Source organism: Capsella rubella, unplaced genomic scaffold (genome assembly GCF_000375325.1).
Source record: "Capsella rubella cultivar Monte Gargano unplaced genomic scaffold, Caprub1_0 scaffold_6, whole genome shotgun sequence".
Lineage (NCBI taxonomy): Eukaryota > Viridiplantae > Streptophyta > Magnoliopsida > Brassicales > Brassicaceae > Capsella > Capsella rubella.
In genome coordinates this window covers 7,530,833-7,547,707 of record NW_006238918.1, presented here as the reverse complement: position 1 = coordinate 7,547,707, position 16,875 = coordinate 7,530,833, and the positions used below count along the sequence as shown (strand labels likewise).

Genomic DNA, 16,875 nt, shown 5'->3' with positions numbered 1-16,875 from the left:
TATGATTTGATTGGTTCCATTGGGGTCGCATTCCTGTAATATCTACCTTTGAAAACCTTAGCAAAAAGTGAATCTGGATCATCCATTAGCCTCCATAATTGTTTTGCTAGGAGTGCCGTATTAAAATCATTAACGTCTCTGAATCCCAAGCCCCCCATTCCTTTACTTGAGCATAGCTTATCCCAGGTTTTCCAATGCATGCCACCAGACTGTCCATTAGAACTCCACCAAAATTTGGCTATCGCACTTGTGAGTTTTGCCGTTAAAGATTTCGGCAGTCGAAAACAAGACATGACATAAGTCGGTAACGCCGATGCGACTGACTTTATCATCACCTCCTTCCCACCTTTAGATAATAATTTGGCCGACCAGCCATTAATGTGAACATTTAATCTATCCCGTACAAAGGAGAAAACCTTCGTTTTTGCTCCACCTAAACTCTCCGGTAATCCAAGATATGAGCCCATGCCGCCTTCCTTTGTAATTCCTAAGATATTCCGAATTTCCAGTTTGGTAGATTCTTCCACCTTATGTCCAAATTGTAGCGATGATTTTTCAAAATTAATTCGTTGTCCTGACATATGTTCATAGTTCCTCAGCAGCTCTAAAATAACCATACACTGTTCCTTATTCGCTCGGCAGAAGAACAAGCTATCGTCCGCAAACAATAAATGTGTTATTGGCGGACACTTATTTGCCACCTTTATACCAGTTAAGAGTTTATCCTGTTCAGCTTTCCGAATATTTGCTATTAGAACTTCCGTGCAAAGGATAAACAAATAAGGGGATAATGGATCTCCTTGTCGTAACCCTCGTTCTGGAATAATTGTCCCCTCAGGTTGTCCATTAATAAGAACTCTGTATTCGACTGAGGTGATACAATACATTGTCCATGTGATCCACGTTTCTGAAAAACCAAATTTCCGGAGTAACCGTTCAATAAATACCCATTCAATCCTATCATAAGCCTTACTCATATCTGTCTTAATTGCCACAAACTTGCTTTTGCAAGAGGGGTTAGTCCGAAGACCATGAAACATCTCTTGTGCAATCAATATATTATCCGAAATCAGACGCCCCGTAACAAATGCAGACTGCGTCTCTGAAATTAACCCTGGGAGGACCTTTTTCAGCCGTTGGCAAAGAACTTTAGAAATAATTTTATAGCTCACATTACACAAACTGATTGGTCGTAATTCTGTCATCCTGATGGGCCTATCCACCTTTGGTATCAAACAAATATTAGTCTGGTTTAGCCTTTTATCAAACACTCCTGTCGTCAGAAAAGCATTGACCATATAAACCAAATCCGCCTTGATCGTTCGCCAAGCCTTCTGAAAAAACAAAGCCGTCATCCCGTCTGGTCCCGGAGCTTTATCCGGAGACATCATGAAAAGAGCATCATGAATCTCCTTTTCTGTAGCTTCTGCCGTCAATACCTGGTTTATATCGTCCGTAATAATGGCATTGATCTCTTGTAAACCTTCCTCTAAAATCTGTGGAGAGGTGGTTTGAAAGAGATCCGCAAAATAAGTTACAGCTACCCGACAGATGGCCGGAGATTCTGTCACCCAAGTGTTATTAGTATCATATAAGCCAATAATCCGATTTCTTTCCCGGCGTTGTTTTGTTTGTGCGTGGAAAAATTTGGAGTTCTTATCACCAACACGCATCCAGCTGTTCCTGCTTTTTTGTTGCCAATATACCTCTTCGTCCTCATATGCCTCGCGTAACCGTTTTGATAGTTCATAAATTTCCGAGGGCAAGCTTGCATCATCCCTTTGAGCAGCCTCTAATTTAGTTTTTAAATCTTCAATAGTTTCCCTTCCAAACGGCTTCTGTTCCCGACGCCATTGTGAAATAGCCCGTCTACAGCTGATGACTTTATTCATAAACATCCCTGATCCCTGGTTCGATACCTCGTTCCAGCCTTCACCGATTGCTTCCATGATACCCTCTTTACCTATCCATCTTTTATCAAATATAAACCCGTGCCTCCCTCTTGCCAGTTTCTCCTCAATAGAAGCTAAAACGGGTTTATGATCCGACCCAATCATCGGTAAATATTCCACTAAAGTCTTCGGGAACACTTCGTGCCAATCCTCATTACCGAGTGCCCTATCTAACCGACATCTAATTGGCTTCTTATCCCGCCACCCCCGCCATGAAAGCCAATCCCCAATAAAAGGAAACTCTAAGAAACCACAATTTCGAATTAAAGCATTGAAGTCTAAGAAGGTAGAGGCATGTCTCAACTTCCCCCCTCTCTTCTCATGATTGCCCGTGAGTTCATTAAAATCGCCAACCACAAACCAAGGAGTTGACCGATTTAGACCAATCCGTGTTAACCGCTCCCATACCATTTCGCGCTTTTTAGGAACCGGATCTCCATAAACAAAAGTTAAATGAATCGTTTTCCCTTTATATACCGTTTCCACATCTATTAAACGATTAGATTTAAATAAAATGGCAACTTTATTAATATTATTATTAAAAAATAGGGCCAAACCCCCACTACAACCAATAGGATCAACCGTAACCAAATCATCATAACCAAAATGAGCTTGAAATTTTTCTAAAAAAGGGGACAATTGTTTTGTCTCCGAGAGAAATAAAAAGTCGGGTCTATGGCTATTCCACAAATCCCTAAGATACCCAATAGTTGCCTTATTCCCCAATCCTTGGCAATTCCAACTCAGAATCTTCATTTATTTCCGTTGGGCTTAGGCGGTTTAGGCCCACCTTGACCTCCCTTATCCGCATCTCGTGGTCTCGGGTTATTGCCATCACCGGGCGGCACCGTGCTCTTTGGTGCAGAACGTTTGCGGGGAGAAGTAATGAGCTGCGCAAGGCGCTTTTTAGAACTCGCTCCCGCTACCGTGCCTGGTCGGCCACGCCGGCCCCTCTCCAGTCCAGCCACATCCCGGGTGGTGAAGTTTCCGTCACCGAGGCCCTCTTCACCCCCAACAGGCCCATCTAAGGGAGGCCCAACAGGAATGCCCCTCTCAGCAGTTATCTCCAGCAGCAGAGGCCCATCTTGGCCAGACCCACTTGAATCTCCTACCGTGATGATGCCAGGCCCATCTGGCGAAGGCCCATCAAAAGTTAAAAACCCAATTGCCTCTTCAGCACCAACGACTAGTTCTTCGTCTTCCACTTCGAGACCCACCTCATCACCATCTGGAAGCATGTCCTCCACCCCATGAGTCGGCTCATCAACATGCTCCGCTAGTGACACCATTTCCACATCCGTGTGCAGAGAAGATTCGTCAGATAACAGGAATGACTGAATCCTCTCGAGCTCCTCTGTCATCTGAACATGCTCTGTTTCCCCAAGCTCGTTCAGCCCCACTTTTTCCTTATCAGAAAAACCAGTTTCCACAGTACTCGCAGTTGGCTCCATGTGTGATAGCGACCCAACCAAACCAGATTCCTCAGCAACAACCTCTTGAAAGAGAGATTTTTGGGCGCGTTTCGGCTTTGTTGCGTCCTCAGTATGCTCCTTAGCTTCTGTACCAGAGCCACCCGAAGTATCAGCCATGTGATCACCTTTCTTCTGCTCCAAAGCCTTCCCACTACCATGAGAACGCCGTGACCGATAAGACGATTCACCATGATAATACCCAGATCTGGACCGATGGTGACCACCCGTTTGAGTATTCCTTACACCCTTTGAATCATCACCACCCCCATTGTCTTTTTGCGGTCCCTTCTGCGTAGCAGTATGGTCAGAGCCCCGTCTGCGGTCACTTGCTAGTGCACCTCTGTAGCTATGATTGCGTCGCTCACCATCTTCCTCAGCAGATGCCCGAGAACTCTCTGAACCCACAGAACCACAATGCTCTGCATCGTGGCAAAGGCTGAAGCATAATCGACAATACCCATGAAGTTTCTCATACCGCAGTGTCACCAAAATTTCCTCACCAGTCCCAAACACAAGTTCCGTTTCAAAGCATAGAGGTTTAAAACCATCCACAGTCACCTTCACCCTGCCCCCATCAATATCCACTTCATGTACGAAACCAAGATCATCACCAATGCCCCTGAATGTGGGATCAGCCCAATATTGGAGTGGAACTCCAAGTACTCTGATCCAAAAAGTAATCGCTGATGGATACGCCGGATCAACGGATGGCTCCCACTTAACCAACGCCACCATCCACTGATCAAAATGAAAAGGCTCCATTTTGATCACTTCCTCAATGTCCCCAGCATCTTCAAAGTCAAACTGAAATCGCCCAAGACCAAGATCAGCGCCCACCACCTTGCCTTCCAATTGCCAGATACGCGGAAACATGAAGAGCAGGGTCTTCATGTCTTGCATTCTCGGGTTCATGCACCTCCCAATGACGGTTTTGGAATACCCTTTGATTAACTCGGAGTTGTCGAACATCGGGATTTTATCTTCCGTTTCATCACCATCTCCACCGGCTTCTTGCCAGAACCACCACCCTTCACCAAAGTACTCTGCGACATAGCCTCAGAAAGCAACGAAAAACAAGCACCGAGAAAAGAGAAGGATAAGCAATCTCGATAAGAACCAATAATGTAATGTGATGAACAAGGAAACCAGTAATGGACCTCTTTATACCTTCGGAGAAGCCGATTACTCCCCCACTGTAAATCATTCCTTAATTTGTTCGCAATCAACCCCAAATCACCATAAATCGCTGATATTGAGTCGCCAAAATCTTTGACCATGATAAAATCCACAATCAGTTGAAATCGCCTTTGCCTTCCACCTCCAACATACCATAATAAACGGATGTGCCTTAAACATATATTCTTCATCATCGATCCCCCTTTATGGCCAAAGATTGGATTAGAATTCCCAAATCTCGGATCTTTTTCTCCCGTAACACCCGGAACCATCTCCTGAGATCCCAAAATTAAATCAAGTATCCCTCGATCCTTCCAACCTTCTCCATAAAACCAAAGATCCGTAGATCTACCCGTAGTAATAACCAGCAAGTAACCCCAAAACTTCACCAAAGGAGACCATCTCATTGTTGGGATGAACCCTAGAGCCTTTCCGCCGCCATCGTTCCAGAGAGAAAAACTTTTTGACTAGTAATCTTTTCATTTTCTTTAATAGTTTTGGTAAATATTTATTAGACGATACAACATAATTCAAATGAAATTGCAGCAGCAAGTCCGTATTTTCATCCTTCAAGTGATGGAAAGTTGCAAAATTTTGCTGTTCCAATTCCACAGGCTCCTTGGAGAAGAAATCAAGCTTCATCTGGATCTAACATTACTCCAACAACTGAGTATGAGATCAATTCACGAGTTTCAAGGAAGTTTGAGGTTGGAGAATGTTCAAGGAGGCATGAAGAAGGAGAAACTGTAAAGAGCAATGAAATGGAGGAATCTCAAAAGCGCAAAATCTCAGAAGTTAGGAAGAATGAGGCAGTACAAACGAAGCAAAAGCAAAAGGTTCAGGAGCATAGTAAGGGAGGGATTCTGAAACCTCCAAAGAAACGTTAAAGCTTTGACACTACTGATTCTGTCAACACTTTTTGGGCATGCTGCTTAGTTTCAAGGAATGCAGCCAAGGGCTTGAATAAGTGGATATGATCTGAATTCTTTTTGGAAACTGCATATCCAAGATGTTCAATATGGTCTGAAATCTTAGTTTAAAGCATAACTTAAGTTTGGAATAAAACCGTTGTAGTCTAGAAAATGGATGTGTTAGATATAATCCATGGTTGTAAGTTTAGAAAGGATCGAGATGTGTAAGTGGAAGCTTCCACTGTTGTAACTCTTGCAACACTTGTTATATATAAAAGGAAAAAAAACTTATGGGAAAAAAAAAAAAAGACGATACAACATAATTCAAAAACGACAAATTACAACAAAAATTCAAATGATTTGTCCACACAGACACCACCAAAGAAGAAAAGCCGGAAAGGTTTACACAAGAAACTCGAGCTAAAGCTACAGAAGAAGAAAGACCTCAAGACAAGACTGGAGGAGTCTCTGCAAACAAATCCGAACATTTTGTATGGATTTGCAGCGACAAAACCGCGCTCATTTCCCCATCCGGTGTTTTCCAGATTTCGGAATCTCTGAGGTCTTCACCGGAGCTGCTATCAGGAGGAGGAGGAGATGATAATGATGCATTGCAAGATAGTAGCCGTGAGAGAGACATTAACTGAGACTGAGATCTTGTGCTTCCATTGCTTCTCTGGATAAAACCTCGGTTTGATGACTTACCCATCTTCAATCCGGATTGTTCTTGGCAATGGAGGAAAATGGATTGAAGCTGATGTGTTCTCTGCACCTTTGATGATTCCTGGTTTCACTTTTGATGGTTCTGCTCGATGTTGCTTCCACGCTAGAAACGATCTTTCTAGTCTTGATTGCACCTGCCAAGTTTTACATAATATCAATACAAACTTCTTCTAATCGAGACAAACTGTTATTATGCTGAAAAAATAATTGCGAGAGAGTATTACCGCGGGAAAGAGGGTACATGAAGCAAAAGACAACGAGGATGAAGAAAAAGGAGAGTTCCTTCTTCCCTTGTCTGCAGATCCAAAACTTGATGGCCCAAGATCATCATCATCATCATCATCATCATCATCGTCATCTTCATCATCATCCTCTTCCTCATCATCCTCATCTTTGTATTTCTCTTCCTGTTTCTTCTCTTTGGCAATGACAACTTTCTCTTCTTTCTGAACCGGGACAAAAACATCTTCATCCTCTTCAGTCAAACCCATTTCAGTTTTCTTTTCCTCTTCTTGTTCCTTCTGCTTCAATTCTTCATCCATATCCTCTATAGCTTCCTCTAAGCAAATCTCAGCCTCTACTAACTCAAGCTCCTTCTGTATCATCTCCTTTCTCTCTTCATTTGCTTTCTTTTTCTCTTCTGTCCATTTCTCTAATCCGTCAAGCATTGGCTTCACCGATTTCTCAATTCCAAGTATGAATCTTTTTACTGGGTGTTCCTTAATCACTGGCACTTCTTTCCCATAAAACTCATCAAAACCAAGTGGCAAAAACTCAACTTTTGAAGGATCCACTTCTTCCCCTTCCTCTAGAGGAGGTTGCCAAAATAGACGAATGCCATGCTTTTCATCTTCAACATAGTTGATTATCCGACCTGTTGGAGTATGCAAAATAACAGGGTCCTCCGTTTGGACAAGTTTAGAAGGATCTTTAGGATCAGGTTCAGGTTCTTTGTTCAGTAAGACAAACTCCGGTGTCACCTCCACTGATCAAAAAAGAAAATAAACAGAGAAATTCAATAGAACATCGAAATATTCATTCATGTAAGACCAGAATCTGTATGAGTCATTACCATTTTCCCACCAATGTTCGAGCTCAGCAGGCATTGGTAGCCTCAAAGGAGCTTTGTAAAAAGAGTTCAACCACATTTCTCTTTCTTGATCCACCTCATCTACGTAGGTTTCCCAAAACTCAGGGACCTACCAAAAATACAGATTCTTATATCAACTTTCTGGCCAGAGAACTAACTCGAAAAGCTTGATAAGAAAATGACTCACTTCATAAAATTGGTTAATGAAACCTGGCGCCATCCACACATCTTCTTCTTCATAGAAATATGGATGTTGGGGATCACCATATGGCCCCCTCTCTTCCCTAATCACTGCATAAAGAAAAACAAACAAACAAACAAAAAACACTGTGAGCTCCCAACTAAATTAACACTGTACTGAAAAATGACCAGTTTTTTTCCACTTTTCTCATAAGCTGGACACTGCTTGATAAAAAGGCAAGACATATAGTCGAAACAGAATGATGATTATTAAAGAGGGTCCTGCACTGGTCTATGTCATGGCTTATACTTAATACATAAAACAAACATAGCAGCAGTAAGGAAGAGGGGTAATACTTCCATCAGGTTTGTTTACAAACATTCGAGCCTTAGCTGCAGCAACCTCCGCCAAACCAGAATGCAGCTGAAAATGTTTTCACATCAGTATATTTATCATTCCTTCCTCTTTCTTTCCAATAAGTTACATGTATCATCGAGAGCAGAAAAATTAACTACCGCACAAATATCTACGGTACAGCCATGTTCCTCCTCCAATAGCTGCCCAAAGTAGAATCTACCCTGCATACCCATTAAGATGTGAACTAGTGTCAGAAATATGAATATTGATTAAAGAAAATGTTTCTTGGTGGAAACATTTTTACCTAAACCATCATAAAATTCATACGAAGAATACCAAATATATAACCTATTTTAGGATTAACAAGATTAGATAGAACTATGATGTAAACAACCGATTTTTCTTACTACTCACATATAGGATGCGTTCATTAACTTCATAGACACCACACCCATGCATTCGACTGTGCTTCCATTGACCAGCATAGCGATACCGACCTTTCTCCCTGATATGAAAACCATATAACATACAATGTATGAATAAGGAAAAGAGAGAGAATACAAAAATAACATTTTTCAGCTTCTTATTTAGTTCAAATTATCGCCTAGTCCACCAATATATTTAGTGAGGTCAATAAATTAAATATTAAACCGGACCACTAAAATCACTGCCATCTAGTAAGGAACTTAAACTTATCATTGCAGACTCACGGTTTCTCGCCAAACTGCGTGACCCACTCTTCATTTTCATAGAAAGGAACTTGGTAATTTCCATCAGTAAGTGCAACACTGTCCTCAACATCCATTTCCAGCCACTTTCTGTCTTCCGGATTCATATAATCTCTCTTGATAATCCTTCCTTCTGCACGCATCTTAGCTTCAAGCCTACGTAAACAGAAAGAACCATATCCTATTCAAATGACTATGTCCAGAGATTCCCTTGGGAGGATTAATAGGAACGGTAATCTTACTTGGAACCTGGCATGGGCTCAATATCAGGAATATCAACTTCGACGACCCCATGACCTTCCATGTCATTCTGAAGCCATTCACCCTCATACCTAAAGATTTCAATAAATATCCACCAGAAAATAAAAGATATCTTAGGTCATTGAAAACCAATGTAAAACATTTTACAAGAGAAACAAAAAAACAAGTAAATCTAAAAAACAGAAATATCACCTTACAAGCCCATTTTCAGCAATATAAACACCTTTGCCTTGAGCCAAGTCATCCCAGACTGTGCCTTCGTACCTTTTGGCCAAAAAAGCAGAGAGTGGAAATAGTGAGATACGAAGCTTCTAAATCAAGATGAAAGTATACATCACAAAAGCTACCCAAACAGAGGAAGAAGATGTTGAAAACTTAGTAGCAAGAAAGTTTCTAATACCCTATCATTCAGCCTGTCCTTCAATTGCTAGATTTGAAACTCTACTTAGAACAAAAAGTTTCAAACCAAACTGCATGAAAAGTCAATCTGCAGCTTATAGTACACAACAAACGAAGAAAGTCACTAGCTCTAGAGATTATATCATGGTACCAAAACCTTCTCAGTAGCACAACACGTATTGCTTTCAGCTGAATCAGACGAAAATAAACATCAAATGAATCAAAACATATAAACCCAAAAGTCATAGCTTTGAAAACCAAATTCACAGAAACAAAAAAAAAAAAAGTCAAAAAGAGGAATGTGGGGTATTACGAGCTTCCATCAGGGAAAATATAGCTGACCCATTGAAGAAACTCTTCAATCCTATCAAGCTCTTCAACAACACCTTTAGCATTCTCAATATCATAATGGTTATCTGGAATGGCTGGATAAGGTTTCCTATAGGGAACATAAAAAGGTTGAATCCCAGGATCTCGACCTTCTTGAATCTCATCGTTAACAACATCCCAATCATCTTCATCAGCCCAAGCAGGATCCCACCCAGGTTTAGTCATCTCCAATGGACCATCAGCCCAAATCTCCCGAAGATCTTGCTCCTTCCACCGTTCTGGGTCTCTAGGGAAATCGAAAAGATCCTCATAGAAAGTGTATTTATCCTCTTCTTCTTCCTGCAAACGCTTCACCCGCTTGCCGTCGAGCACGCGATTGAACCGGCGAATGTTGGTTTCTGGGTTGGCGTTTGGGTCGGGAGGTATGTCGCTTGGCCGTACATAGTTGAGGATGTCGATGTCTCCTTCTGCTTCGTTCTCGGACTCGGAGATGTAGAAATCGTCGCCGGAGGATTGGGATGACGAGTCAGAGTCGGAGTCTGAGCCATTCTCTTCGTCCGCATTGGGTAATTGTTGAGTCGGGTCTTCTTGTTGCTGTGACTCAGTGAGTTCGTCGTTAGCCATGAGGGAAGGGAGTGATAAAGGAGGAGCGGAGAGGAAGTGGATAGGTGAAGAGTGTTGAACAGATAGATAAGCGTGAGAGGGTGAGGTTTTGGACTTTTGGGGAACGAGCACTGAAACAAAAACATTTGCAGATAATTTATATTTCTCCCCGATGTTTTGGTTCTTTTACATTTCGGCAGTATAATTTTGTTCGAGTACTACTAAATCCATTGATCTTTAAAGTTCTTTTTTCATGTTTCTTCTTACTAAAATGTGAACTTAAAAAAAAAAAAAAAAGTTATTACAATGGTTTGAGTGCTTAATTTAAAACTGAAATAGTAACATACTTTGTGGAATTCTTGAGGAAATAAAAAAATGTTACATCATTTGTAAACTTGAGGAATTGGTGAAATTTTAGAAAAATTTGTAGATTTGTTTTTTTTTTTTTAAACCTAAATTATCATTGAAACTAGAAAAACTAATTTCAATATTCAAATTTTCTACATGTAAAGTATTTGTAAATTAGATAAATAGAAAAATTTTCTTTTTATCAACAATACGAAAATGAAAATCAAACTTAATAATTATGGTTTTGTGATAATTTAGTAACTTTAAGAACTTTTAGATAATGGTTTAAGATACTTTTATTAATCTAAAAACATATTATATGTCAGTTTCATGGTTTGCTAATTTGATTTTACGTCAAAATTCAACCTCTTCAAGTTACAAGTTTCTTCTTTCTTTTTTTCTTTTTTTGGGACAAAAAGTTACATTTTTTTTTTTTGTTCACCCAAATGTTACATATTTTCTATAATATTTTCTCTTTCAATTTGAATTATCACCACGTCAATAGTTTGAGGTATATGGGCCGAGCATTACTTGGAAGAACATGGGCTGTTTCAAGTCTGATAAAATTTAACTTTGCATGGATCTCTCAACAAAATACGTAGTAGAGTTGAAACAGAACCACCAATGCGTTACACTGATGATACTTTGAGCAATATCGAATCCAATTCACCAACCAATAAGCCTATAACATATTTTTAGGTAATGTATTAATAACATAATTCAGTATTTGCAGATGAAAAAAAAACACACACACGACACACAAATGATTCAATATCAGTGTGCTTTAGAGTGGTGTACGTAAACCTTTTTTTTTTTGACTTGATGCTACTAATTGGTCCATCCCCAAATGTGCCACAGAGATATATGACCTATCATGAATACTACTGAATAGGTTCGAGATTTCTCAAGTGGAGTGGAAAATGCTGTTTCAAAACAAAACTACACCACAATAAGAAAACTTTTATATATATTTTCAACGATCACTTCACTTTCAATTTGATGAAACAATGAGAAATATTAGTTATTAGAAAATTGATTGAGGTAGACGTCTTCATAATATGTAACTTGCAAATGGTGATTGACCTGGCCTTGCAATTTGCACAAGGAACATTCAATATATACACTTCGTTAAAATCTTATGCATTTCTTGGACCACAAAGAGAATATTATTACATAACGAGTTTGTTTTGCTCAATCAATCACTAAGAACTGTGTGACTTATATAACCGGAACCAAAACCCAAAAAAAAAAAAAAAAAAGCTAAACCTAAACCGGAATCTAAAGAAGTCGGCAAATCCTAAGTAAGTATAAGGCTCCCCCACACTCACCAACTACCACAGTGTGCTCGATCTCTCTCTTTCTCCCACCTACCACCCCACTCCTGATTTCGCCATTTCTCTTAATCAACCCCATTTCTATCATTAATTATATCAGTATATTATTTTCATAATGGAAGTGTTTTAATCATCTTTGTCTGCTGTGATCATGACGATGGATTAGACGTACATTAATGAAGTGATTGGTTTCAAATTATATAACTAAGTAATGATGTTTATTAAATTATCGAGCACTATATTTTACTTACACACAGATGTGACATCTCTTTCCTCTAAGTTCGGGTTGTGGTTGAAAATCGATATCTAAGCTTAAACATATGTACTATCAAACCTAAAATGCTACTTATAATTAGAACAAAAGACAAAGAAACAAAAGTGTAATCAATCCCCAAAAATGAATACAAGACGAAGTTTCGATTGATATGTCACTCCCGACCACTTCTCTTTCCCACCAAACCCTTTATACGGTCAAGTGACATGATTAGAGCGTCATTTTATTTGTCCCACATAATGACATATAGATTTAACTACGTTTCAAACAGTATATCATTAGTGCTTATGATTGTAATATATATAGGCCATGACATGATTCCCATCATCTCGATAGCCATCATATGGACCCGCTCAAATGCTCAAATCAGTTTCGTCATTCGTGAATCGTTGTGGCTATGACCAGGGCAAGAGTACTACTACTCTCTCTTTTGAATTAATTATTTATTGGTTACTTTTTAGTAGGCAAATTTGATTTCTCATTAACAAGTTAAACATTAATTAACTAGTATATGGTGGAAAGTACTTTACAAATGTACGATATTAAGACACCACGCAAGATCTAAAACGTACACCATTGAGGTAAAAAATAAAATAAATAAAAATTCATTGCTCGTGAATCATTCATGTATATCGCAATTTGGAATCATGCATGGCCTAATGTTAAGAGCATATAGGGCAACGTAATATGCCTAAAACTGTGTTGGCATGCAAACAAGTTTCAACCCCTAAAACACAAAGGTGGGAACATATAAATAGTGAAGTCATACGTGTTATATAAAATACTAATTAAACAGTAAGTTTCTTAGAAATTATATGCCCAATTCTTTGGCAACCTCAAACTGAATTTCCTGAATATAGTTGAGAACTTTATTAAAATATATCGGAATTGTTGGCAATTTGGGACATAGTACACGACCGAATGGATGATGACTATATATACCTTTTGTTTCAAAGCAAGAAACATCAAACTGAACTAATTTTGTGTTCAGACGTTAAGTTTGACTTTAACTTGTACTTATAATTAACTTGTTTTAATTGACTTGTACTTTAATCACACTCTAGAATCTGAAAGTCTTTTTTCTTGTTTTGTTGGTTAACGCGGCTGTTCTAGAGAAGAAGATGAGCTTCAACGATTATTTAATTCATTGATTCTGCTAATATATTCCTTTACAAAGGTAATGAAATGACAAATACTAAGATTTCTAAACTATTAAGACAACCAAACGTTTTTGGGAAGATGACCAAAATAAAAACCGCACATGTATAATATACATATGATTTGTTTTCTTTATATATACACAATAACCATCTACGAATTTCATATAAATGCTGACGAGAGAGAGATGATTTACGTCTTAAGCATGGCATTGGACATGAAAATGTTTATATTGTGTGACTGTGTGAGATTTCTTTGTATACATCGTTATACATACTTGAGTCTTCATGAAATTACTATGATATGTATACTAAACATTACATTCAATAATGAAAAGCTGTGCTTTAGCTTAAGGAAATATATTCAATTGTAATAAAATCATCAGAAACAAAACTACAAACCAGTCTCGTTCCAACAGTAGCAAGATACATAATTACATATACAACACACATTGGTTTGAGTGGGTTTAGAAATTAAAAAACTAATATTATTCTCTCCCACTCCACATGCAAAACGAGTTCTACAAATTCTAATTTAGTTCCCCAAGTATACATATATATATATATATATATATATATAAATAAATTATGATAAATTTTTATCATAATGTTATTATAAATTATGAGATCAATTATATATATATGATAATTGTCATACGTCTTCGCTAGGGGGTAACGTGGACCATGGCGTCATATCCATTGGGTAACTTCCCAGCACCCTGAGGAATGACGTGTACTCCTGCACCTCCGCTAACGCGTTTTGCGCACGCGCCTCCGCCATCGAGGCTTCGAAATCCACGTAGAACGTGTACTCGAAATGCTTCGACGTTCCGACGTTTTCGTCCCCTACGACTCTGAGCGGGCAGTTATGGTGCGGCCGCGACTCTATCTTCGTGAGGCTGATGTTTCGAAACGCGAACGCGGAAAGCACTTTGAACAAAACGCTAGTTCCTTTATGCTCCTGAGCCGCGAAAACAATGCTCGTTTTAAACGGCCGATCCGTGCGTGGGATGATCGGATCACGCGCTAGCATGAGGAAGCGCGTGACGTTCCCCGCGTAGTCTTGGATCCCGTCGGCGAGGATCTGGAGCCCGTAGAGGTCAGCTGCTCTTGCGCTAGCTACCGCAGCCGTGTCGTGGAGGTTGTTCGCCGCGATGTATTCCGCCGCCGCGGCTGTGTCGTGAAACGCCTCGATCGCGGCTTTTGGGGTGAGTTTGTTGAGCGATCCTTCCGTCTGAGCCAGAGCTTGAGGATGAGAAATCACTCGCGTGATGCAATCCGCACGGACTCCGGGGAGTGCGAGGAGACAGTGATGAACCGGGATCTGAACTTCTCCGACGATGTGGAGACGGTGACGGAGGAGGAGATCGTAATTTCTATGAATCGAACCACCGAGTGAGTTCTCAACAGGTAGAACGGCACGATCGGCGATCCAAAGCTCCACCGCCTGAAACGCAACGTCGAACTGATCACACGGGATAGCTTCTGAGTTCGGGTAAGCTTTTCCGGCGGCCGCTTCGGAATACGCGCCGGGAACTCCTTGATAAGCTACACGGAGAGTGGATCCGTGAGACGGCGCCGGAGATAGATCTGTGATAGTTAACGGCTGAACCAATCCAGGCTTTCCGTTTTGCGACGGGACAAGGCTAAGATCGACGGAGCCGTTGCTGTGCCCGTTAACGACGGCGACTTGATCGGCCATGGAGCTTGAGTTCTCAGCCGAGACTACTTTGCTGGCTAAGATAGCGCACGAGCTTTGCCAATCAGCTCGGCTCGAACCAACACCGTTAGGGAAACTAAACGACTCGGACCTGTAACCGCAACGAACAGACACGCGTTTTCCATTTACGTGGGAGTAACGCGCGTTTTTAGCCGTTAGATTCGGTTGAATTACGGATTTGAGATCACACGAGAACGCAGGCGAAATGGTTTGCATGATTCTTCGAGTCGAGAAATAAAAATAAAACAATGAAATATAAAAACGGCGGCGTATTTAAAAGTACAGTACAAAGAAGCTTGTAGTTCAATATCTGAGAGAGAGAGAACTTGCAAGCTGAGAGATAATGGTAGACAAGGTAAGGATTTATATACTAAGTCTTTAACGTGTATTCAAGGGTAAATCCGTCAAATCATTCACCTACCACATTTTTATTTGTGTTTTTAATTTTATAATTTATAAAGTTGTTTTGTAGTATTAATTTGAATACAGTAGCTTTGTTAGGAAAAAAAAAAGAATTTGGTGAATTGCTCGGTACGTGTTAAACCAGTGGAGGCTTATGAAAGATTTGTTGCTGCTAATTATGGAGTGAAGATCTTTGACAATTAAAATAATACGAAATTAGCAGAGTAATATGGATAACGAGATAGGAGTACATGTGGCAGCTTTGCACTTGTGGTCTTCAGAATCGAATGCCAACGTTTCATTCGAGATTTTGTTATGTTTCCAAGTTTTCTATATTGGTTACAAAATGTTATCCTCAAAAACAAGATTACTAATACAAAGTAACTTAAATGGAATATTTTTAAATAGAGATCATGTGTATGGATGGATATGTGGATTAGTCTCAAGGAACCATGTGGTGGTACATTTATTGGTTGAATTTTTTTTTTTTTTTCTTCTGGTTAAAGGTAAAGATCGAGTTTTATCATATATGGGAATTATGGATCACCATTTTCTATCCTCTATTTGGCCACGTAATAGGATTCATTGCATATGAGTTTAGAATGAAAATAGTAATCATTTTGATATACTAATCTAATCCTACATGGTTTTGAAAAGAAAAAAAAATCCAAATGATATTTATAATGTAACTTCAAGAGTTTGAAGACACAAAAACTATAGGTGCATTTCATTTCGCTCCATATGTATTTGGATATCTTTTCCTTTTTCCTAAATTTAGATACATACATATCATTGGGTCGATAAGAGCTGACCATACAAATCTATAGTCTTTTGCTAGAATCAAACTTTTGTGGAAAAATTCCTGAGGTTTAGTCGTTAACTACTTGACTAAAACTCGTTATATGTATATTTAATATAAATTGATGTATTTTAAACATATACTACTATTTCTGGAAGTTCAATTAGTTAAGTATTTATTCTAAACACTCTTTGATGCATATTATTTTTACACCCAACAATAGTGTAAATCTAATCATGTGATCTTTCGAATGAACCTTAGAAGACTTTCGGTTTTCTATTTTGGATGTTTTAGAACTAAAGCATAATACACATAAGATAATGAATAATATAACCTCAACTAGATTTTACCCCGTGGTACACCACAGGTCTAGTAATTTATGCGTATCTTTTATATAAAACTTCAACCGTTATAGTTTATACTTTATATATACATACGAAGTTAGAATTTACCCCGTGGTATACCGCATATTCATTTTTTTATAACTAATCATTGAAATGAGTTAATTAGTTTAGTGATATGATTCTTTTTAGTTAATATAAATATTACGATATTATATATACGTTGTTGTATTTACCAAATATACCACCACATGGTAAATTTCTTGATTTTAATATAGGTGTTACTTTGTTATAGTATATATTTTGGTGTAATTTTA

At 39.1% G+C, this 16,875-nt stretch overlaps 2 protein-coding genes across 2 annotated transcripts; both read right to left on the bottom strand.

The window, feature by feature from the left end:
* Positions 1-5,732: 5,732 nt before the first annotated feature.
* On the bottom strand, positions 5,733-10,288 carry LOC17882066 (protein TIC 100). Its single transcript, XM_006287044.2, is given in 12 exon segments — positions 5,733-6,242; positions 6,244-6,368; positions 6,459-7,219; positions 7,307-7,433; positions 7,512-7,615; positions 7,862-7,928; positions 8,021-8,083; positions 8,277-8,367; positions 8,573-8,746; positions 8,833-8,922; positions 9,044-9,115; positions 9,564-10,288. Coding segments are annotated over 12 exon segments (2,601 nt in total). The 5' UTR covers positions 10,205-10,288; the 3' UTR covers positions 5,733-5,956.
* Positions 10,289-13,622: 3,334 nt separating this feature from the next.
* On the bottom strand, positions 13,623-15,368 carry LOC17881424 (arogenate dehydratase 5, chloroplastic). Its single transcript, XM_006289650.2, has one exon. The coding sequence runs from the start codon at positions 15,230-15,232 to the stop codon at positions 13,949-13,951; it is 1,284 nt and encodes a 427-aa protein (XP_006289712.1). The 5' UTR covers positions 15,233-15,368; the 3' UTR covers positions 13,623-13,948.
* Between the last annotated feature and the right edge of the window lie 1,507 nt (positions 15,369-16,875).

What these genes read in the sequence shown, in the direction of transcription:
- LOC17881424 (XM_006289650.2), bottom strand. Translation starts at nt 15,232, where the DNA reads ATGCAAACCATTTCGCCTGCGTTCTCGTGTGATCTCAAATCCGTAATT.